Here is a 23,347-nt window from a genome sequence, read left to right as displayed (position 1 = left end):
CTTTACAGACCAAGATGTAAAATTATCATAAAATATCACCGTGGATAGATTTGGCTCACTTCAAATGTTGTTGCAAGAGCAACAGCAATTCTGCATTTTCTGAGCATGTACAATACAAAAATAAACATGTGTTTCTAATATTTTGTATAAAAAATGTATAAAGAACGACGGTTGAGATTTATCAACAACATTAAATAAAATGCTGGTTAAATTTTAGACCATACAAAAGTCTGCACTAGTAATAACATAACACAGGTACATCTCAAAAAATGTGATTTTCCAAGCTATCAGCCTGTTGTTTTGTTCTTCGGTGTGTTGGAAGCCCAGTTTGCTCTGCTCTGCCTTCGGGTCATCTCCATTGTTGAGTCTTTTGTCTGTCATCTTCCTCTTGACAAAAGCCCATAGATTTTCTTTCAGGTTTAGGGTCAGGGGAGCCTGCTGGCCAATCAAGCACAGGTACTGCATCATAATTGAACCAGCTTTTGGTACCTTTGACAGTATTTGCAGGTTCTAAGTCTTGCTGGAAAATAAAATCACCATATCCATACAGCCTGTCAGGAGAAAGTGGGGTGAAGTGCTCTAGAATCTCCTGGTTGACGGCTACATTGACTGTGCATTTCAGAAAACTTCTCTCCCTTAGAGAAAAGCCTTCTCTTTAAGACATTCTTCTCAAGGTCTACTGGTCTAGAGGACTCTGAGATCTTGAATTTCAAAGAAAATACAAAATGTACTTGTTTCGTTACTTTGGACCACTGACCAACAGTGAGGTTTGTATTCTTTTTAGCCCAGGAAAGACACTTCTAACGGTGTCTCTGGTGCAGAAGCAACTTAACCCATTTCAAGATTTAACATTCATTTATTTGTCATTGTCAATAAAACACTGAAATTGCGTTTGGAGCATCAACAGTCACCCTAATTATTTCAAAGCTGAAAAAAACCCTCAAATTTAACAAATATATACCCACTAAATAAATAACCAAGGTGCAACATCAGTACAAGAAGAAACACAGCAAGGACCAAACAAAAATAAGAAATTCAGTGTACACAGGTGTTCTAGACAATAGCAGCTTGATGTTGATCTGCAGCAATGCAAAGTCCTGTTCACGGTTATTTCAAGGTGGATATGGTTATTATGGAGGGATTGTGGGGTACAGTACATACAGTCTGTTGGGATATGAAGCGGGATGCTCCCCTAAAATCTCAAATAGAATCTGTTCAAGAACAGATTTTTGTTTCACCATTCTCTCAAAGCTGCATTTAAGACTTTTGCTGATGCACGTTTCCCAACACACTTCTTCTTTCATTTTCTAAAATATTTGGATACAGCACTCTGTAAACAACCAGCTTGTGTAGCAATGACCTCTTGCAGTTTGTCTTTCTTAGATAGATAGATATTCTTTATTGATCCCACATTGGGGAAATTCAATTGTCACAGCAGTTCCAAAGAGCAGAGAAAAGAAAAGTGACAGCAATGTGCAAAAGTGAGGGGTGTTCCCAAATGTGCAAGTATTCAAATACAAAAAATGTGCAAAAATAGAAAAAAGTAAAAAGTAAGTAAGTAATAAATTATGTACACTATTACAACATAACACATGTTATGCCTAATAATAAAATTAAATAAATAAAGTAAAGACACAGAATATACAGATGAGCTATGGATGTATGAAAAACCGGTTTGTACATGCATTTTTAAACTGTGGCATTGTACAGTCTCACAGCTGTTGGGATGAATGACCTCCTGAACCGTTCCTTCCTGCATGGGGGGTGTAACAGTCTGCCACTGAAGGAGCTTTTGAAGATTGTTGATGACATCACTTTCCGTGGCCATTTAAAGGCTCTTCAAACCTTTGCAGATGTTTGAAGTTAACCCTTTGGAACTGATAGACGCCTTAGGGCATCATACAGAGCAATACTGAGATGACTGTGATAAAACTACATCTTAGATAAACTTTTACTTATTTCAATATTTTGTGACTTTATTGAAAGAGAGAATAAGGAGCAGGAGGCCAGCAGTTTAAATGCAGAGGACGTAGATACACCTCCAACTGCGGGCAGATTCCAGCCAAGAAGGAGATCTGAAATCCAGCTGGATCAAACTCGACTCCAAAAGACTTTTTTTTTTTTTAAATTTCACTGACATAATAAGGAAAATGTATGAAAAAAATAAAACAGAAAAGCTGGAGGGGAAAAATCAGAATTCCAGAATAAATCAATCAAATGGACAGCAGATCATCCAGAAGAAAAAATCGAATCTTTTGGGCTGCCTGGAAGCTGCAGTCACCCAGACAGACTGAAGTACAGTCACTGCCTGGATGAAAACAGAAAGGTCACATCATGGAGGTGTGAAACCTGTTATGTGCCTCTACAGAAACTCTTTATTTATGTGCGAAAAAGAAATCTGTGAATTCTTTGTTTTATTCGTGAAATTTTATTTCATTAAAAAAAAAAAATTACTCCTAAAACATTCATTCTATCTTCTAAAAACTGTTTGTTGATTGGGTTTCGCCAGCAAAATGATGTCTTTTTTTCCTTAAGGAATTATTTTGTTTTTACGTGGTTTTACCTTTAGTTTGTTAATACAACATGGAGAAATGACAAAATATAGTTAATGGCAAATATATGAGGTTGTGCAGATTAAAATGACACTAGGTAAGCAAACTAGTCAAACTGAAAATACAGAGGTAAAGTCAAAAACAGACTTCCAAAGGGTTAATTACATGATTAGTGCGTGATGCCACCAGTTTCCAGCTTTAAAATTTTCCAGTCTTCTAATTTCCAGACACAAATTTTTACATTTTCATCACATCCAAGCCTTAATAATCATAGTTACAAGGAATAAAGGCTTAATATTTCAATCCATGTGTTATGATTCTTTGTAAAAATGCAAGTTTTACTCTTTGAATCAATTGAGAAAAGACATTTGTCTATTTTCACTAAATCCTCATTGTTTTAGATGTAAAAAAAATGGATTTCCAAAATGTTCCTTCTTTTTAAAGCTTCCATAGAAAGTCTGCATTGTAGTAACTCAGGAAGTGTTTAATATACAGCTACAGATCTGCATGATTAAATAGCTTTGGCTTGGATGTCGTGTTTCTTTGTGGGAAACTAAAGTTTTTAATTGAATTGCACACCTGTCATTGTTTTTGCAGCAAGGTTACCATGGCGATCCAGTTTTCCATCCTCATCGTCCTCCATTCCTGCTTGATCCTAGTTACAACGGCAGAGGACTACAAGTGTCTGCCACTGGTCTTAAGAAAAACCTGCTGCTGGATAAACGAGACCTACGCTGCACGGAACGTCATCATCTTTGTCTCAATTCTCATCAACTTCCTGGCAGCCATGATCAATATTGTGAGTCACTCACTCAACAATCAATCAGTATGAATGCTCTGTGTTTGTAATGCAATTAGATTTTACAAGGTTAGACATGAAAGAGGGGCATTCTCCTGTTGGCACATCCCTGTAGGAGTCGGCACAGCAAATCAGCTTTCACTGAGATTTGTATGCCGGATGCCCCTCCTGACACAACCCTGTATTTTATTCGGGCTTGGAACCAGCATAGGGGGACCCAGACTTGGGGGCCCTTGTGGCTGCAGAGGCAGTAGCACAAAGGTTCTTGTCCAAGGACGCATAATGGATGAAGCTCATTGCGCCTCTAAGCAGTCATACTACATCAAAAAACAGAGTTTACTGGGTAAAATCATAAAAATATGCTCACATATTAAAATTCTAAAATTGTTAATGCTTTAATGTGTATATTTGATAGTTTGCACACAGCAAAGGACCAACCGTTTATTGTTAGTCTAGGTTGTGTATCAATGTCAACATAAACTAGCTCTTTTTTTAAAGTTGTTGAGCTAGCCAACAAAATTATATTTTTTGGGTTGTTTTTTTTCACAAGATCTACTATGAGCAGAACTTTGTCAGGCCTTTTGGTTGTTTTAAAGATTTCTAAACCTAAAAATCATAAACTCACTTATAAAAGTGCTAAAACTTTCAAAAAAAATGAAGGAAAATGTACATTTTGTAACTTTTGACCTAAACCTCAGTTTCATGGGAAGCCACGCCCACCCTGTAGAATAAAAGAGAGTGGGCGGGGTTTCTCTTAGAATGAAAAGGGCAGGAAAGAAAGTTCCCAGGAATGTTTTTTTTTCCCTTTCAATCGAAGACAAAAACAATTTAGAAGATTTGATAAATAGGAACGGTTCTGGAAATATCAGTTTAATTTAATTTAATTTAATTTAATTTAAGTTGGTCTTTGTTCATTGGAGTTTGAAACATTTCAAACTGTCAAATGAGTTTGTTAAAACACTGTTATTACACACAGCTTTAGTTTTATGTGGCTGAATTAATTAGTGCTACAATTCATGTGTTAAGATTCACTTTAACTAATTGTGATTTCATTAATTTATTTTATTTTTAATTAGAAACTATGATTTTTCTCATATTTTTCTCAGCAAAATGAAAAATATTCACTTAAATCTTGTGCGTTTTTAGACACCTCTAGCAAAACATTACCTAAAATAACAGATGATAAAAATGGTGTTGACTAGAATGTGTGACAGAGCTGTTGCTGAAGTGATAACCAGCCTTTTGTTTCCCACAGCTGTGGTGTGACTTCGATAAGTCCAGCAACTTCAGAAACCAGACGTACAACGAGTCTGTCTCCATCCCAGACATCTGCTTCTACCCAGAGGTACTGGCTGAAGCAGGTTTCGAATTTTCATGGTCGAGTCCATCTGTTGTGTTTCCTCCTCCTCTGCATGGAGGCAAAAATGATAAATTAAGCATCCCAGGCAACTGCCCGGCCCCCAGAAGGCGGTTCCGCCTGCGGCAACGGCGAGTGATGGAGCCATCAGAACGTCATGCAGGACTTATCCATTATGTTCCTTTGCTCACACAATGTGCAGCTGATTGATGGAGTTAGAGGAGGAACCCCATTTATATAGCTCTGATTCAGAGCCATGTGTGGTTGCATTTATTCATCACAAACATCCTCCTAAGGTCTAAAAAAGCTCCTGCCACCAAATAAGAGCTGCGGGGGACATTTAGACCTTTCTAGTTGCAACAAAACCAGGGAAGCTTGTGATGGAAGCTAAATCTATGGCAATATTTACATTATGCAATATTTTCATACTCCACTATACCACAGAGACCAAAATATCAGAACATACCATTTTAAAAAATGTTTTATAATAGGAAATAGCTATTTAACCCTATTTATACCATGGTCCAGGTAATTACTCGATTCTGATTGGCTGCTGGGTGTGCATTAAAAAGTGATAATGCACAGGGAAAACGCACACCTAAAAAGAAGTTCCGGTCACAACTTAAATGTTCTATATCACTGCAATGGCTTCTTTAAAACAAACTTTTGCTTCATCATCTCAGCAAAAACAAGCGGTAAGAGGTGAACTTTCTCTCTAAACTGATGCTTTATTTAACCCATCGGGACGATCAGCATATACAGTACAGACCAAAAGTTTGGACACACCTTCTTATTCAAATGAATGGGACGGTGTGTCCAAACTTCTATTTTGTATTGTATATTGCTTTTCTTTGCCACTGCAGTTGAGATCCGTGCTGGCTGAGCCATGTTGTCACGGCGCCACACTATGTAACAAATAGTTACAAAAGTGATCCAAACCGAAGAAATTACAAGAATAAACTACTAAAAACTGATTGAATATTTATTTATTTTGTAAATGATCATGGTGAAGGGGGGTTAATGGCCTTCGAAGTGTGCATCCGCTTCCTGTCGGACAGTTCAGGCTTCCACACCGTGTGTTAATTCCTGATAATGCACACTTCGTCGGCCATTTACCCTTACATAATCATTTGTATCACATTTGATGCACATTTCTGAGACCCATATCTCATTAGCATGATCCATACTTTCCTTAAAACCCCTTTGTTTAGAACTTGGTCCATATTTTCCGCCCTGTAGCTCCTCATCATTCCACTAGGGGCAGTAGAAGGGCTTTTCCTGCTCATTTTTAAAATGGCTTCTTCCATGAAATCTCAAAAACAAGAAGTGGGTAGTCTTTTTTCCCCTGAACACCCATGCCAATGTTTTGGCGTCTTAAACTAACATAATTGTGAGCAAACAACTTACCAAAATGCCCTACAATTCATAATTTATACTACTTATATCTCATTAAAATAAAATGAGGGTTTAAAAAAACCTTTTAATTGCAAAAATATATAATTTTTGGTAATTTCCCTGATGTTGTGGGCTTAACGGGGTTAAAGTTGGTCATACAAAATATTTGTCAAAAAATGAAATGTTTCAAATGTCAGTGTCCTGCTCTGTTGACCTTCTTGATGAAGTTGACTGTCTCCTTCTGCCTTTTCCAGTATTTTGTGTTTACAGGAGTCCTGGCGATGGTCACATGCGCCGTGTTCCTGCGCCTGAACTCTGTGCTGAAGCTGGCTGTGCTGCTGCTGATGATTGCCATCTACTCACTGCTGACGGAGGCTTTTTACACCTCACTGTTCATCCGCTACGACACGGTCCACCACAACACAGAGTAAGAGACCAACTGAAGCATGTATTCTTTGCACACCTCATGTTTGAACTGCAGTAATTCAAGTTCTACAAGTTGATAATACCGGTGAGATGATGTTAAATATACTGTTTATTCATCATAACTGGTTCTGCAAGCAGCAAAACTCCGTAACTTAAATTAGGCATGTCCAAAGTGTGGCTGGGAAACCGAATGTGGTCCATGGTCAATTTAAATACCACAACCCCCATATTAAAATGTATGAAATTAAAAACGCACAACCACGTAGAGCATGTTTTTAAATTTTACTTAAAGATGACACTCAAAGCCCCAAACCCACTGAATATAGTCGGGATGTGAAGGCTGTCTGCAGAGCAGCAACTCTAAAAACGGAGATTGTGATGTTTCCAAAGGCAAATCCTTGTTTTCAAACTTTGCATTTCAGATGCACAAAATTTGCATGTTGGTTTACTTTGGCGATATCTCAATGGTTACTGAAATAGCAAAAAAACCTGAAACAATAAAGACGTTTGTTTTTATGACATAAAATGCTGCTCTTATGTAAAATTGTAATCTTTTTTTGAATTTCAACCCAATTCTGTATTTTTTGTCATAATATTTCTTTCTAGGATTTTTAAGTTTTGTTTCTTCTCTGAAAGACCAAAATTAATCATTTCTTTCAAACATGAAAGTCGATTCTATCGGTAAAACTAGATATATTTAGATTTCACTGTCGACATTTCCGATGTTTAAGAGTTAAGAATGGGTGGTGTTCACATTACACTCAGACTAAGATTTACAGTCTGCTCCTCAGTAAAGGACTCCCTCAATCCTCACTAGGCCTCATTTGCAGCTCCTCTCCACTGTTGGCCCTGCTGCCCCATCACACCATAACATTAAGGCCTGAACCCAAACCATTCTTTTACAAATCTCAAAGACCCACTCCAGTAAAAATGCGGCAATTTTTCATTCAAAAAGATTTTAAGATTTAAACTGAGTTTCAGAGTATTTCTTTTTTCAAATGGTGATGTATCAGGAGCAGATAAAAACCCGCACTTTTTTAAAATGATGCAGCAATTGCCATTGGCGAGCCAAAGTCTCCCTGCTCCACTCCAATTCTGATGCATCCACTTGCAGACAAAGAGATCCGTTAATGTCTTCAGGTGGCCTGAGGTGACCTCTGGCTCAAAACTGTCCAATATTCCTTGCTATGTATTTTTTTTTTTTGGTTGTGCTAATGTTAGCTTTGGGTTGTGAGGGCCTGTAAGCTAGCGGTAGAGAGTGTAAACAAAGGACTGCTGGGATATCAGCGTATGTTTACTTCCATGCCACAACTCAGAAGCGATTTTTTCACAAACTCTTGCTTGAGTTTGGCTAAAAATGGCATCATCATAATTAAAAGAGCACAAGTTACAGTTTTACAACAGATAAACATATGGTTGGAGTTGGACTTTGATATGCTCATTTTTTCCTCCAGTTACCATCTACCAGTAAATGAAAAGGAGAACTTTGAGTGCCAGCAGCACCGAGATGCAACCTTTCAGTTGAATATAGTTGTTATTTTTATAAAGGAAAAAACTAATTTCGCATTAACTCTCATAGTTTTCCTCAAAGAGTACAAATGAGTTTGTAGTTTGGTTTACATTTACATTTTCCCACACCCCTGTGGTCATGGCGTTGCAGGATTAAGCTCCAGAGCATTAAGTGATCAGCAGAGTTCTTTAAACTGCTCCAACACCGTCAGTGCTTGTCACGTCTTGGAGGTTTTTCCATGAGAGCTGTCTTCACTAGCTGCGTTTGCATTACACATATGCGCAAAAACACAATTTCGCAATTACACTGTTTCCAATAAGTCATAATTATCCGATTAAACACAAACGTCAAATGGTGACCGATGTGAGCAAAGATTTACAGCAGATACATTCAAATTTCTGCCACAGCACTGGCGCTCATCATCATCTCCCCAGTCGCTGCAGAATGTGTCATTTACAGGTGACGTCACCCGCGCTGGATTTTTACGTCCGCACTGCAGTCGCGTTAACAAACCTACATTTATGTCAAGTGAGTACGCGTGTACGGAGCAACTCTGTCCAGAAAAATGTCTTTTTAACACTGAAGAAGAAGAAAACTTAACTGAAGGAGTTTAAAACTTCCGACACAGAGAGCAGACAAGATAAAAAATAAGATCTCATATCTCATATAGATACAGTATATTTCATATTTCATATATTTTCTGCCCTGCCTCTGTATTGCCTTTTTTTTGCTTAGTGAACGCACACACCACCCTCCTCTGCCTCAGCGCGTTTGCAGCAGTAAGTGAAAGAGCAGGAATATGTTTACGTTATAAATAAATCTTGGAGAAGATTGCGTTACTTGAATAGTATAAACGCCACTTGGAAGTTCATCACAGTTATCGTGGACAGTCGCCAACAAATCCAAGCAAAATTAGTATGTACTAGATCACGCAATTGTGGATATGAATTTATGATTTGAAGTATAGACCGGTCTTAATGTGGGAGCAGGTACGGATAAAGTGATTTTGGGAAACCGTGGTTATTGGATCCAATCATTTGCATAACAAGAAGTGCTTTGCCGTTGTTATCTGACTCATTTAATCAAAACCAAGGGTTTCCATTGCAGTTTTGCGAAATATACATCAATTTCGATACGCCTTCAAAAACCTCCTCCAAGCGCAAAAACGTTTTACGATATTGTTGTTGTTTTTTTTAAATTCTGTTTCCGAATTTATTATCATAAATCTAATTTTCCCAATTTCATCGTCATGGAAACACATCTACTGGTGTCTCTGTGGACATTAGCAGACGGACCATTCTTCTCTTTTTTTCCGAAATTGTTGTGCTTTGGAAATTATACAATGGAAGAGCAAGGGTCCTCTGATCGTAAGGTCGCATGTTTGGTTCCCACTTTGCCTGGCCATAAATCAAAGTGTCCCTAAGTGAAACACTGGACCCTACTTTGCTCCTGCTGGTCTGGTTAGTGCCTTGCTTGGCAGCTCTGCCACCATCAGCATATGAATGTTAATATGAAGCTCTCTATAGTATAGGAATAGTGTATATGGGCCATACGACATGGCGTTCTTTCACCATCATAGGTCACATGATCCCAAAAGCACACTGGGGCCCCTAGGAAACAGCTAAAGACATCAGAATCAGAATCAGAAATACTTTATTGATCCCACACGTGGGAAATTTGTTCGTTACCATAACAACTGACAGGAAAAAAAGAGTAAGAATAATATAAATAAAAATAAAAAAAGAGAACAAGGAAAATGTGGTATAATTTAAAGAGCTATTTACAAAACAGTGCAGGTAAAGAGATGTGCAAAAGAAATGTGCAAAATAAAGAAAAGAGGGGAAAAAAAAGAAAAAAAAAAATCCAGACATGGTTCGTTGGTTTTCATTTTCCGTCTTCGTGCTCTTCTCATTTGTTAGCTAATTTCTGGTGTACAGATTAAGCAGTTTGGAGCTTTGTGCGTGATTCTGGGGTGAAAGCGGGCATTTTGAATAGAATAAAGGACTTGTGTGCTTTGAGGCGGCGGCAGCTTCAGCTCATTGCTTCCTGGACCACCTTATCTATTTGACGCCTTGATTCTTCCCTCAGAGGGAGAGCAGCTTACTAGAGGTTTCTATCAGCAGCTGAACACACAATCTGAAAGAAAACCAGTGATTATTTTTGTGATTTAAAATCCCTGCTGGCTGAAAATAAACACAGAAGCTTTACATCCAATCGAGAGTCCAGTTTCACATTCGATTTTAGGGTCATCGTAACCAATTTCCATCGCTATCGTCCACGGTCTCTTCTTATTGGAACGTTTGCTGCAAACCAGTTCATAAAAATCTAAAAACTTCTTTCTCTATTTTTTCAACAGAAACTTCCTGGGAACCAAAGAGACGTCCTTGCTTCTGATGGCCATGTTCCTCCTCGCCGTGTTTTATCACGGCCAGCAGGTAAACACTTACCATTACGCCCTTCCAAATGATGTCCTGCAGAACATCACTAGCTCATTTCCTTGTGATACCAAAAAGGTGAAGAACTTCCTTGTGCTGAAGGGGAACTCTATGTCTGAGTCTTGAATCCCCTCCAATGACAGGGGTAGGTGCAGCTGACCTGAAGAACCCAGCACTGTTCTTGCTGCTCTGCAGTGGTCTGATTTGCATAAAGTGGCGCCCTGAAGGGGAAAATGGCAGAATAGGATAAACAGACGGCTGTGAAGTGCTCACATGAACCCGACGAAAGTCAAATTTAAAATTGATTAACAGCTGCTAAAAAGCTAAACTGGAACAATTAATCAAAAAACTAGAACAGAGAAGAACTGGTGCAGACTGAGGAAGAGTCAGGTGAAGAAGAAGCATATTGGACTCCCTCAACTTTGTCTAAAACTTGGCACACAAACATGTACTCAAGCTCTTTGCTGTTGCCACGACAACAACGCTGTTGTCGGTGTTGGTGGAGCCCAAAATGCTTACTTTTACCTTGAGACTGGTGCAAAGGTTTGCTGTAAAAGAAATTGTATTGTGGACATGACTCCGGGTGCCGGGTGGGGTAGTGGTTAGCCCTGGTTCAAATCCCGGCGGATTTCTTTCTTGTGGTGTTTGCATGTTCTCCTTGTGCATGCATGGGTTTCCTCTGGGAACTCCAGTTTTCTTCCAAAGTCCAAAAACATGCTTCATAGGTTCACCGGTATCTCTAAGTTGCCCCCAATTGTGCATGTGTGTGATTGTGTGGCGCTGCAACAGACTGGCAACTTGTCCAGGGCGTACATATTCTAAATTGTTTTTCAGTGTCAAGGTGCAGAAATAAGTATTCTTCGTTTACATGAAAAAAATGTAATGGCAGATGTGGATCTATCCGCTTCTTGAAAAACGTCTTTTTTAGTCAAAACCTGATGTAATCCCTTTAAAATAATAATTTAATTGCCACCACTGTACCCCACTTGTCCAAACCAAGCGGCCGCCCTTTGGGTACTCCAGGCTCCAATGAAGTTACCAGAATCCAGATGTGGACCCGGCCACTGCAGGGCGCTTGCTGCATACATCCAGAGGTGTTTTTGGCACATAGACAAATCATTTTAAAAAGTAAAAGTGAAAGTTCTGAGCCCGGCCTTAAAGTCCCACTCTAATCATCTTTCAAACTATTGTAAAAGTGCTCCCACTATTATGGCGTTTTTAACCCAAATCAAAAACCTGTGGCGTTTTCTAGGACAGAGTTTCAGCAGGAGTTCATTAGGAAATCCCCTTTTCACTTTTGAGTTACTGTCCAAATTGGCTGGTTGATTTTTTTTTTTAATTTACCGGCCAAATTCTATCACTATTTTACACAGAAATACTTTAGGCGTTGGACTTTTTAAACTGTTTTCTGATTTATTTATTTTTTAAAGAAAAATTGCAACATCGATGTCTCCAAATCTACAGTTTTTTATTAAACTTTCGGTTGCCACTGCGGGTTTAGCAGGTTTATCCTCCAGTTCTCGCTGAATCCTGTTAACAATCACAACTACAGTCTCTGTCAAACAGCAATTTTTCATCTGCTCCTGATTCACGGTTTGAGTAAAGAAATACTCTGAAATGTAATTCTAATCTTAATTATTAGAAAAATGCCATAAGAACATGTAAAAAACATCAAAAAACACAATTTTCATCAGATTGGGTCTTTAAAGGTACAGGTCTGCCTCCTGTTCAGAGTAATCCTGCATTCTGAGCGGGAGCTATGCTGAAACATTATAGAGCCACACCATCTTTAGAATGCAGTAAAGATTGACCATATATGGTTTCCACTTTGGAGTTCTTCTCAGTTCAACAGTGAGACTTAACCTTTAGCCGCTAATAGACATCTTATCCAGGGCCTTGTTGAATTAAATGACCTAATTATAACACGAGTTAAAGAATTCACTCAAGCGTTAAATTAAAAAGTTCAAACTAGTTGTTTGTAAAGGAGTTTTTAAATGACCTCATTACAGATTGAATCATGTTTCAACTTTAGTCAGAGACAGAAAAACATTAGGAAGCTGTTTTTTTAACGGTTTTAATCAGGAAAAAACAGACATTTGGGTTTTTGTGAAATAGTGAAAATCAAATAGTTAAATATCATAGCTTATGTAAATGATAATTGGTGTTTGTGGACTTCACCTTCACAATATTGCTTTACTTTAATTAGATTTTTGCAAAATTCGATTAAAACGGAATATTTATGCATTGAAGCATGAATTGGTTTTTGTTTATGGTGGAAAGCAAGATCATCAAGCTAGATTTATCATTCTCCTACCACCGAGCTTAATTTCCAATTTATCTCACTTGGCAAAATTTATTATAGCCACCAATCTTTTATTTAAATGGTCTTATTTCGTAAGTTTTGAGATTTTGATGAATCAAAACCCCAATGCAGTCATTTTTCTGTTTGTGAAGAAAATGCCATTTTCTTTTGTCGATGCACTGAACATGAGGTGAGAAGCCTGGAATCCTCCTAAATGTTAACAGTCGCTCTTGCTTCAGTGAAATTCTTCATTAGATACTCTAATGTCCTTCAATGCTGTTTCTTTAAAGTGATGCTGGAAATTCTTTTTTTTTTACATCACGCATGAACCGAACAGACCATTAACAAAAACTGTGGGAATGGACTTTGCGGTCGGTTGGGAACCGCTCTTTATTTCCTTACTTTTTCCTCCTTCCTCTGAGTTTCACAGGTTCACATAAATGCTCAAACAAGCACATCCATCTATTAAAAAAAGAAGGACAGAAGGAGAGCTCTTAAATATTGACTAACAGATGAAAAATTAGAGGGAAAAAACATTAGAAAAAAAATTGCTTTGCATCAGCTCTCAGACCCCCAGACCCAGCTCTCAGACCAAGCTCTGCATCGGTTCTGCTCCCACTCTCAAACCAAGCTCTGCCCCAGCTCTCTGGTACCAGCTTTGTCCCTGTTCTCGGATCCGGCCCTGCTCAACTCTAAGATCTGCCATTTCTTTTCAATAAACTGTTCAATTCACCTCTGTTGTTGAGCGCCTGATTCCAACACCCCACATTACACTAAGTCATTTTGAGCCAAGCTTTTAATGCCCAGCAGGGGGGTCACATTCTTTATACCCAGAAGGAAAAAAATAAAATAAAATAACACCCCCTGTTGAGTTTTATTGCTGCAAATCTAAGGCTGAACAGGAACAAACTGTACGTTTGTGCTGTATCAGACGAGCCGCTCTCAGAAAGGGGGGGGCAGACAGGGTCTGCAAGAGGTAGGAAGCTGGTCTACCTCTGCTGCTTTCATGCTTTCTCTATGGCAACCTTTGATCATGTCATCAGCAGCTCAGTACCGGTCACAGATGGGGGGTGCACATAATTTAATGTCTTTTTACCCTCATGAAAGTAGAACGCAGCCGTATTTGAAGTCCTCCAGTGGCAAAGATTTTCCATGAGGTCAATTTGACCACTTGTTCCTCACAGAAACAATGAGGGTTCCCAGCAGGAGGCCTGCAAACACTCACGACTCCACGGGAGTCACTGGATCTGGATGGATCTCAGTAAAGACAAAAACAAAAAGAGAAAGTGTGTGCAGAACATGGTTCGGAAGGACCCCTGTTTTCTGGATCAGAACCATGAAAACAAACGAGGAAAAAGCGGGGAGTCTGCCTGCTGCAGCCTTCAAACCTCTACAGTTTAGCAGCAAAAACATCAAAACTAAACTGTGCTCATGATCCATCATTTAGGGAGTCATCTCACACACTGAACAGTTAAGGTGCTTCACAAAAACAATCTGTTATAAAAGGCACACTTAAAGTGAACGACCCTGGGAGTATTTCAGGCAGGCAGCTCAGCAGTGCGTTTACCTGGTTCCTCCTCCCTGCTGGCGGTTCAGTCTAATCAACTCACCTGTTCAGTGTCTTACTTAAGTTCCAGGTGCGGTCCAATCCTCTCTTCCATTTCCTCAGGCTCTGCGTTCGTCACCCCACCCTCCTCTCCAGCTTCCACCTGTGAGCTCCGTTAGGGGTAGTTTAATACCCAAAGTTTTCTATGGAGATCTATGTTTTATGTATCTGAATGGTTATGCCAAACTAAAAGAAATATGGAAATAAATCTTATTTACTGCATGAATTGTCTGACTGAAATAATTTTGTTTACAAAAAACTTGACAGTTCACTTTACAGATGAAAAATTTACTATAAATACTGATGTTCCAAACAGGTAGAACCTGCTGCCTCCAAGAAGCCAAAATTCCACAGACTTCTGTAGAAAAATAAACAGCTGTTGTTCAGTCATTTTATTTGTCAGAATAACAATTCTTGCCGTTTTTTTAACATGTACTTGATAATCCTAATTTTTTTAATTAAAAAAATATATATTTTTTTCTGTAGCAAAAGTTATTCAATTTATAAACTGACCAATCAGATGCCTACATAAAAGTATTTGGAACGTTGAACTGACAGATTCTTTCAGATGGTAACAAGCTCAGTCCTGATTGTGGTTGCCACAGAAACAATGACCGATCACTGCCCACTGACTTGGTCTGGTTCCATCATGGGCCCATATCGCATAAAAACTGCATGTGGAGGTTCATTGCAAACAATTTGCAATGAGTGATGTCACACTCACTCAGTCCAGTTCTCATATACAGTCAGTAGTATGAAATCTGGTGTGCATGAATTCTTTCCATTAACTCCTCTTAACCAATTCCCTTTCGCAACCCCCTTAAGGCATTCTGGGTAGAGTAGTCCTAGCACATTGTCTGACTGTTTTGATTGCATAATTGTGCTAATATCCCAATAACTGCCCTAAAAACAAAACAAAGAGTCACAGAAACACAAATTACAACTAAAAGAGTACAATTATAAATTAATACACATGGTTGAAGAGCACAGTGCAATGGAAAGTCTTTAAGATATCAACTGCTGATCCAGAAATGTGTTTTTAGTGTGAGCATCATTATGCAGGCAGAAAACATGATGGACTTAGTTTATCCAACAACAAATGCTTTAGTTGGAATGGTAGATGTGTTTCATTTTTACAACCATGAAGCTCCAAGTGGTAAACGCTTTCCAGCTGGTTCCAGAAGTGAAATCATGAGGGTTTATTAACAGCTTTGACATCCTTTCAAAGAGTTCTCTATACTCTTTTACCAGTATTCAAGGGGAATGGTGGTTTATAAAGCTGCTATAAGGCAAAACGGCCTTGGTGCAGAGGTAGAGTGGTTCACCACTGATTCGAAGATTGCCAGTTCGGTTCCTGGCAGCCTATTTGTCCAAGTGTCCTTGGGTAAGACACCGAACCCCCACATTCCTCCTGGTAGTTATAGGTTGGCGCCAGTGTTCGGCAGTCATCAGTGTGTGAATGGGATTGTGACGGGAAAGCACTTTGGGCCTTTAAGGAAAGCAGAAAAGTGTGATATAAGTATACACCATTTATCATTTACAACAGTGCTGAGCAAATTGGCCCTTAGTCAGACTGAAATGGTTGACGTAGTTTTCTGAACATACATAAGTTGAAGACTCATTAAACAAGATTAAGATGGATGGCTCTCTGCCTAATGGTTCCCAGACTTGAATATTTTGGAATTCAGACCTGTCATAGGCCTAGGTGAAGCCATAAGGATAAACCGTCATTCTAAGCAGTGGTATAATGAAGCTTTTTTTAGACGTCAAAATGAAAATTGAGTCTTTTCCTTCTGTTTTGATGAGGACTCACCGTACCGCCGCCCATTGTCAAGAGACTGGGTGAATACATAGGATGTTAAACATTAGTGTTTCTGTCACGGGACACCTAAGTGATTCGATTGTGATGCCGAAAAGAGCCAATTAGAACAGGGACATTGAGAGGATGGTTTCTCCCCTTCATCCTTTCTCGCAGCCCTTTCATTACAGCGTCTGGTTCAGCACTTGTGAGATGTGAGAGCAGCGTGTGATATCCTGACAATGAAAGAAACCATTTCCTCCCATTTTCCATCCATGAAATCGCGCCTTTTCGAGTGGAAATTAATCAAACGAAGCAACAATCAACACAAGCGAAGTGCCGGCGAATAAAGGACGGCTTTGTGTAACACACAAACACCTTTCGAGTGTGTGAGCTTTATCTGGTAATGCAGTGTTTGCATAGATGTTCCAAAAATGACTGACTTATTATGTTTTGGCCCAAAGTGTGTTTTCTGCCTTGATCACTGCTGATTGTCTGGATTATTCATTTAATCATTTTCCTCTCATTTCCTCATCTAAAATGACACTTTCAACATTCTGATTCACCCAGGATATCTAATTGCAGTATTTGGCAGCGAGAAAGGCATGTATAGCTAGAAATGAAAGCTATGGTTATATGTAACTATATGTATTTTTTGGGATTGTGCTTTTGGGTTGCATAGAGGAACAGCTGGTTCAAAATTCATTTTAAGGGGAGCGCAAGTATGTCTTGAAAGTGAGACTTATTGAAAATGGAACACACTATTGTCATGTGTGTGGAGGGTCATAGAGAGGAGCGACCACATCTTAAGGGAAGTGCAGATGTTTTTCATTGTTGAAAATGGAGTGTCCCATTGTCGTATATGTGTTAAGTGTGTTGCGAAGCATTTGTAAGGCTAATGTAAGTTGTACACACCTATTACATACGGGTGATGCTGTTGTATGGTTCCCTTACGCCACACTCAAGGCGTTTGTAAGCATTAGTCACAGCTGGCCTTATAGCTACTGTACATACAGTGTCTGTGGCCAAACAATTGTCAAACCTGTACAAGGCACTCGTGTTGCTAATCAGTATTTGCTGAACCCAGTTTCTGATTGACTGATCCAGGTGACCAGTAATTACTGAAGCAGGGGTAGCTGCAAAACAAGCAGGGCAGGCGGTAGCTCATGAGAAACAGGGTTGGAGACCACTACGCAGACCAGTGGAAGTCTTGTTTTCATAATGGAGGCATTGACGAAGCTTTTTAAAAGCAAGGGTTGACCAACCGCCTCTTGTTACAAATGTATAGATTGGCAAAAGGACTATGAACCAGCCTGGGTGGAGACTTACGGACTCATGACTAAAGTTAGATTAGTTTGTCTTTATGAAACCAATACAACTGCTCTCTGACTCGGTTGTAGGTCCATTACCACCAGCTTCTGTCCATATGATGGTTTCTTTTTCATACATAGTTTCAAATAAAACTCTCCTGAAAGTTGTCTTTCTGTAAACAGCCAATCACATGGCCTTACCGGCAACATAAACCAATCAAGGACTGCTTCCTTGAGTTCTGACTGTGAGACCTGAGCAAGAAACTTAACTTATAGCGAATCCTTCCTGCAGCAAAATTGGCATGGGAGATGATGGAAGCTTTATTGATGAATAAATTGTTTATTATGTCTTCTAAACATTCTATTGTTTCCCTGAGGGTCAGAAAAGAGCTTCTGTCCACAGCGGCAACCACATCAGTTGATGATTTGGTAAAAAGCTTTCACCACCATCTCATTATCCAAGCCCTGCAGGTCTTCTATTTACTATCAAACTGAAAATTACTCTCACAGGCTGGTGCTCTCCCTGACGACAGACTAACTGGTTCCGGTCTCAGTCTGTCAGGGAGACACTCTGAGGCACATCTGGCTCTGAAAGTTTATTTCTTTTTTTCGATGAGAACAAATGAAGCATCAAGGGTTACAGTTCGAATTCATTTAACTATTTTAATATTATTATTAATTACCAAAGCAGTTTGTGTTGCTCATTAAAACCTTTTGGCTGAGCTTCAGATGAATTGTGCACTCGTGTTTCATTACTGATCCATTTTTTAAATGGATTTGGAGATTTAGCTGCTTGTTTCAAAGGCACAGTTCAGGATTTCTATCAATGCGAGTAGACCCTCGTCAGGCTTGCTTTGACTGCAGGAATCAAGCGTTTGGAGCACTGTTGAAAGCCTAGAAAGAAGGAAGGTAGTGAAATCCCAGTGAAATCAGCTCTGAAGCAGGAAATCTATTAAACGAATCTATTAAAATGCTTTAACATCAACCCCAAATTCCAGCATGTAACCCTTCAGAAGAAACTATATATATGAATAAGATATTTCCAACGTGAAAAGGGAACAGTTTGTAGACTTCCTGCATAATAGAGTTGAATTTTTTGTGATTTAAATATAAAAAAGTCTTCTGACTTTGATTAAAACATATTTTGCAACGTTATATTAGCAGAAAAAGAATATGCCTTGAGTCAAAGGTAGCAGGCGCTTTCACGCGACTCCATATGAGTGCTTTTGTTTTTGCAGGTGTTCTTGTTTGGAGGGGTTTGGTCTTTTCTTCTAGTAAAAAGACCCTCTGTTCTGTCTTACACTCAGGCTGCATAAACTCCCCTGGCTTCCAACCACAGACTGCGGCTGAAGCTTCGGGTCCAGTCTAAATTAATTGTTTCTCTCTGCGGCGTTCTTTCTCACAGCAAACATTTTCGGTTCTTTGTGTGGATGTGTGGAAGAACATCATACAGATTAGAATCTAGAATAACAGCTCCTGATTGTTTCCCAGTCTATTTGCATATGTGGCTAAAGCATGAGCAATTTCATTTATATGTTTTCTGACACCAAACTGTTCTAGATCCTTTGTAACTCCAGAGACATCTTGAACTTCACTAACATTCATCATATCTGCTTAACGGCTTGCAATTTGTCACTTATACTTGACACATTTGATGGTTTGATCTTAGAAGCTTTACTAGAATCCCATCCAAAAGAAACTAAATCGGAAAAATGTACGGTATTAAGGGTGAATCAGGACTTTGGGCTGGCTTTGGGTACTAGAGAACACCTGCAAAAACAAAAGCACTCATATGGAGTCGCGTGAAAGCGCCTGCTACCTTTGACTCAAGGCATATTCTTTTTCTGCTAATATAACGTTGCAAAATATGTTTTAATCTTAAACGAGAAACCCGTAAGTTGGAAAGAGAATGGCGCCGCTCCGGTTCAGAGCAGTCTCTGGATATCTGGAAACATAGCCTATTAAATTATAAAAAAGCTCTGCGTAGAGCTAGAAGCCAGTACTATTCAACCTTAATATCAGAGAATGGAAACAATCCAAGATTTCTTTTTAGCACTATAGCTAAATTAACTCGCAGTCAGAGCTCAGTAGAACCAGATGTTCCTGTTTCTCTCAGCTCTGATGATTTTCTTACATTTTTCGATAGTAAAATCTCAAATATTAGACATAAGTTAAATCAAGTTATTCCTACTATCAGCCCAGAACAGGCTGAAGCGGTAGAAATGGAGGCATCCATAGAAACCTCTGTAACATTAGACTGCTTCACTGCTGTGGATCAAGCGGAAATAACATCAATTATTACGTCCTCCAAATCCTCAACGTGTCTGTTAGACCCAATTCCCACTAGACTTTTTAAAGAAACTTTTCCCCTAATTAATGATCCCATATTAACAATGATAAATGCCTCTCTGGAAACGGGTTACGTGCCACAGTCTTTTAAATATGCAGTTGTTAAACCTCTTCTGAAAAAGCCCAGTTTGGATCCTAGCATCTTGGCCAACTATAGACCGATATCAAACCTGCCCTTTATTTCTAAAATCCTAGAAAGAGTTGTAGTTAAGCAGCTTTACTGCCACCTACAGGACAACAGCCACTTTGAAGACTTTCAGTCGGGGTTTAGACCTCACCACAGTACGGAAACTGCACTAGTTAGAGTCTCTAATGACTTGTTATTGGCCTCAGAAAAGGGACTACTTTCTATTCTGGTCCTGTTGGACCTCAGTGCTGCCTTTGACACTATCGACCACGGTATTTTACTCCATAGATTAGAGCAGGACATAGGGATCAGAGGATCTGCTCTCCAGTGGTTTAAATCCTATCTGTCTGATAGGTATCAGTTCGTTAATGTAAATGGCCATTCCTCTCAGTGCACTCGAGTCAACTATGGAGTCCCACAGGGCTCAGTCTTGGGACCGATCCTGTTTACGCTTTATATGTTACCCCTAGGAAACATAATCAGGAAACACAGCATTAATTTTCATTGTTATGCCGACGATACGCAGTTGTATTTATCCATGAAGCCTGACCAGAATGACCAGATAGAGAAACTGAACGCCTGCATCAGTGACATCAAGACCTGGATGACAATTAATTACCTCCTCTTGAACCCAGAAAAAACTGAGGTCATTATACTTGGTCCTAAAAACCTCAGAGATGCTCTGTCTGCTCAGATAGTCTCCCTGGATGGTATAAGTATAGCCCCCAATTCCACAGTTAGAAACCTTGGGGTTTTACTTGACCAGGATTTATCATTTAAGGCTCATATATCTCAGGCGTGTAGAACTGCCTTTTTTCACCTGCGGAATATTGCTAAGATCAGAAATATACTTTCTAAGAGTGATGCTGAAAAACTCATCCATGCATTTGTTACGTCGAGGCTGGATTACTGTAACTCTTTGTTAGCAGCGTGTCCTAAGAGTTCCTTAAGAAGTCTCCAGCTTGTTCAGAACGCAGCTGCTAGATTGTTAGCTGGAACCAGCAGAAGAGATCACATCACTCCTGTGTTAGTTTCGCTCCATTGGCTCCCAGTTGATTCTAGAATTAAGTTCAAGATCCTCCTGTTAACCTATAAGGCCTTACATGGAATGGCCCCGTCCTATATTAAGGACCTCATAGTCCCTTACCAACCAATCAGAACACTTCGCTTGCAAAATGCAGGACTGCTTGTGGTTCCTAGAATTGGTAAAAGTACGGTTGGAGGTAGAGCGTTTAGCCACCAAGCCCCTGTCTTATGGAATAAACTCCCAGCTCATATAAGAGAGGCCGACTCAGTTTCTACATTCAAAGCTAGACTGAAAACATTCCTCTTTGGACAGGCTTATTGTCAGACTAGTTAGTATTCAGAGATTATTTAACTTAATGTTAGTTTGTTTAAATTAAACTTAATAATAACTATTTCTTTTAAAAGGCTGCTAGAAGATGAAGCTGGGGTAACTATGGTACACTGGGGTTCTGTCCTCTTTCCTTTTTTACTTCTACCCTTCCTCTCCTCTATTCTTGATCATAATTTATCATTTAGTTCTCCATGCCTCTGTTTGGTGCAGTGCGATTCATGTATTGTCCCTCTTTTCCTCTCCCCTCCTGGGGAGTGGGAGTGCTTCCAGACTCCAGTTGGCTCATCCGTGCTCCAGTTCCTGACCGTTTACCTCGCCTTTGCTCCTACTCCTACACCTGGCTGTGGATCCTGCCTCTGGCTCATCTCTGGCTCGTCTCTGCTCTGTACCTGACCGAGTACCTCGTCTCTGCTCCTGCTCCTACACCTGGCTGTGGTTCCTGTCTCCGGCTCGACTCGCGCCTTTGACTGTCCCGATAACCACGGCTGGATGAAGCTCGTCTGCTGGACTTTTATATATGTAGTTGTAGATTTAGATAAGTTAATTCTTCTCTAAGATTTCTGGTAAATCGCCTGTCCGTCCTGGGGGAGGATCCCTCCTTCATGTGGGCACCCCTGAGGTTTCTTCGTTTTTTCCGGAATCCGGTTTTTTTGGGAGTTTTTCCTTACCGCGAAGGGGGGTCTAAGGGCAGGGATGCCAGTATAGCTTAGTCAGTTTGTTAGTTCATTTTAGTATTTTTCTATTGAACTCTTTGTATTCGTGATCCTTTTGATTTCATGTTTTACTTCGAAGCCCATCGAGACGACTGTTGTTGTGATTTTGGGCTATACAAATAAAATTGAATTGAAATTGAATTGAATAGGGTGTAGCTGAGTCAGGGGTTTGGCTTGGGACGGGGTCCCAGGACTTCTGGTTGGCTCTGGGTACTAGGGTGTAGCTTGGTCAGGGCTTTGGCTTGATTCGGGGTCCTGGGGTGTGATCAAACATTGATGATAAACATCTATCAGACTGAGTGCTATCAGGGACTGTTGTTCTAAAAAAAAAACAGTTTACAGTTAGCAAAATCTGCACCCCTGGACCAGATGGTTCACCTCTTTCCTGTAGTCTGCCTCCATGTGTTGGTGCTGACAATCACAATGGTTGTGTAATCTGTAAACTTGATGATGTTGTTGGGATGGTAGGTGGGTACCCATGCTCAACCAACCAAGAACAGATGTCTTCAATGTAACCTGCAGTTGCTGGATGATACTTATATCTTTATGTTTCAGATTGTTTTTTTCACTCTGTTTACTTGTATGTTCTACTATTCTGCCACTTTTGACTTAACTTTCGGATGATGTTAAGATTGCATTAGCCACTTTTTTTTCTGAGCTTTTGTTTTTTTTGCTTTCTCAGCTGGAGTACACAGCACGGCTGGACTTCCTGTGGCGGGTCCAGGCCAAAGAGGAGATCAACGAGATGAAGGAGCTGCGAGAGCACAACGAGAACATGCTGAGGAACATCTTACCCAGCCACGTGGCCCGGCACTTCCTGGAGAAGGACCGGGACAATGAGGTCTGTAGGAAACCCACTCCCACATCGACCCCCAAAAAATCTGTTACGAAAAGCTCTTAACTTCAATTCCCAAACGGGAAACAACCCTGAGTATCAAATGATGCTGGTCCTCTAGTGACCACTGGAGGTTGGTTTCATTGGGTACCTAATTATCGTTGACTGTCATCTTAGGAAGTCCAACTCGAAGACCAAACCAAAGATGCAGTTTATTACAACTTAGTGTAAAATCCTTATTGAATATTATTGCTTCAATTCTATTAATGGCAATGTGTTTGTAAACCACCTGTTTTGGTTTGAAAACAGCACATATTTTTGCACTATTGGGATTGTGTTTCTTTGAAAACTCTCACTTTTACTAATCCCTTTCACATTATTGTCCTTTTTCAGAATTATGTTGAGGCTGGAAAAAAACACCCCCCATCTTTATTTTTTACCATTCAGGTGCCCTATATACTGTTTGTATGCCTTTC

The 23,347-nt window shown here is 39.7% G+C and overlaps 1 protein-coding gene across 4 annotated transcripts in view; it reads left to right on the top strand.

Moving 5' to 3' along the window:
* adcy8 (adenylate cyclase 8 (brain)) overlaps positions 1–23,347 on the top strand; it is a 125,422-nt gene that overhangs the window by 80,118 nt on the left and 21,957 nt on the right. For all 4 annotated transcript variants that reach the window (XM_078934413.1, XM_023965392.2, XM_078934411.1 and 1 more), the window contains 5 exons: positions 3,150–3,351; positions 4,607–4,696; positions 6,358–6,530; positions 10,396–10,474; positions 22,719–22,877. In XM_078934413.1, the coding sequence (XP_078790539.1) occupies positions 3,150–3,351; positions 4,607–4,696; positions 6,358–6,530; positions 10,396–10,474; positions 22,719–22,877 (703 nt within the window). The remainder of the gene's footprint in view (positions 1–3,149; positions 3,352–4,606; positions 4,697–6,357; positions 6,531–10,395; positions 10,475–22,718; positions 22,878–23,347) is intronic.

The sequence above is a fragment of the Oryzias latipes genome, chromosome 17, assembly GCF_053564925.1.
Source record: "Oryzias latipes strain Hd-rR chromosome 17, Olatipes_Hd-rR_3.1".
Taxonomy (NCBI): Eukaryota; Metazoa; Chordata; class Actinopteri; order Beloniformes; family Adrianichthyidae; genus Oryzias; species Oryzias latipes.
Note: the sequence above shows the minus strand (reverse complement) of the source record. Positions and strands in the feature narration are given on the sequence as shown.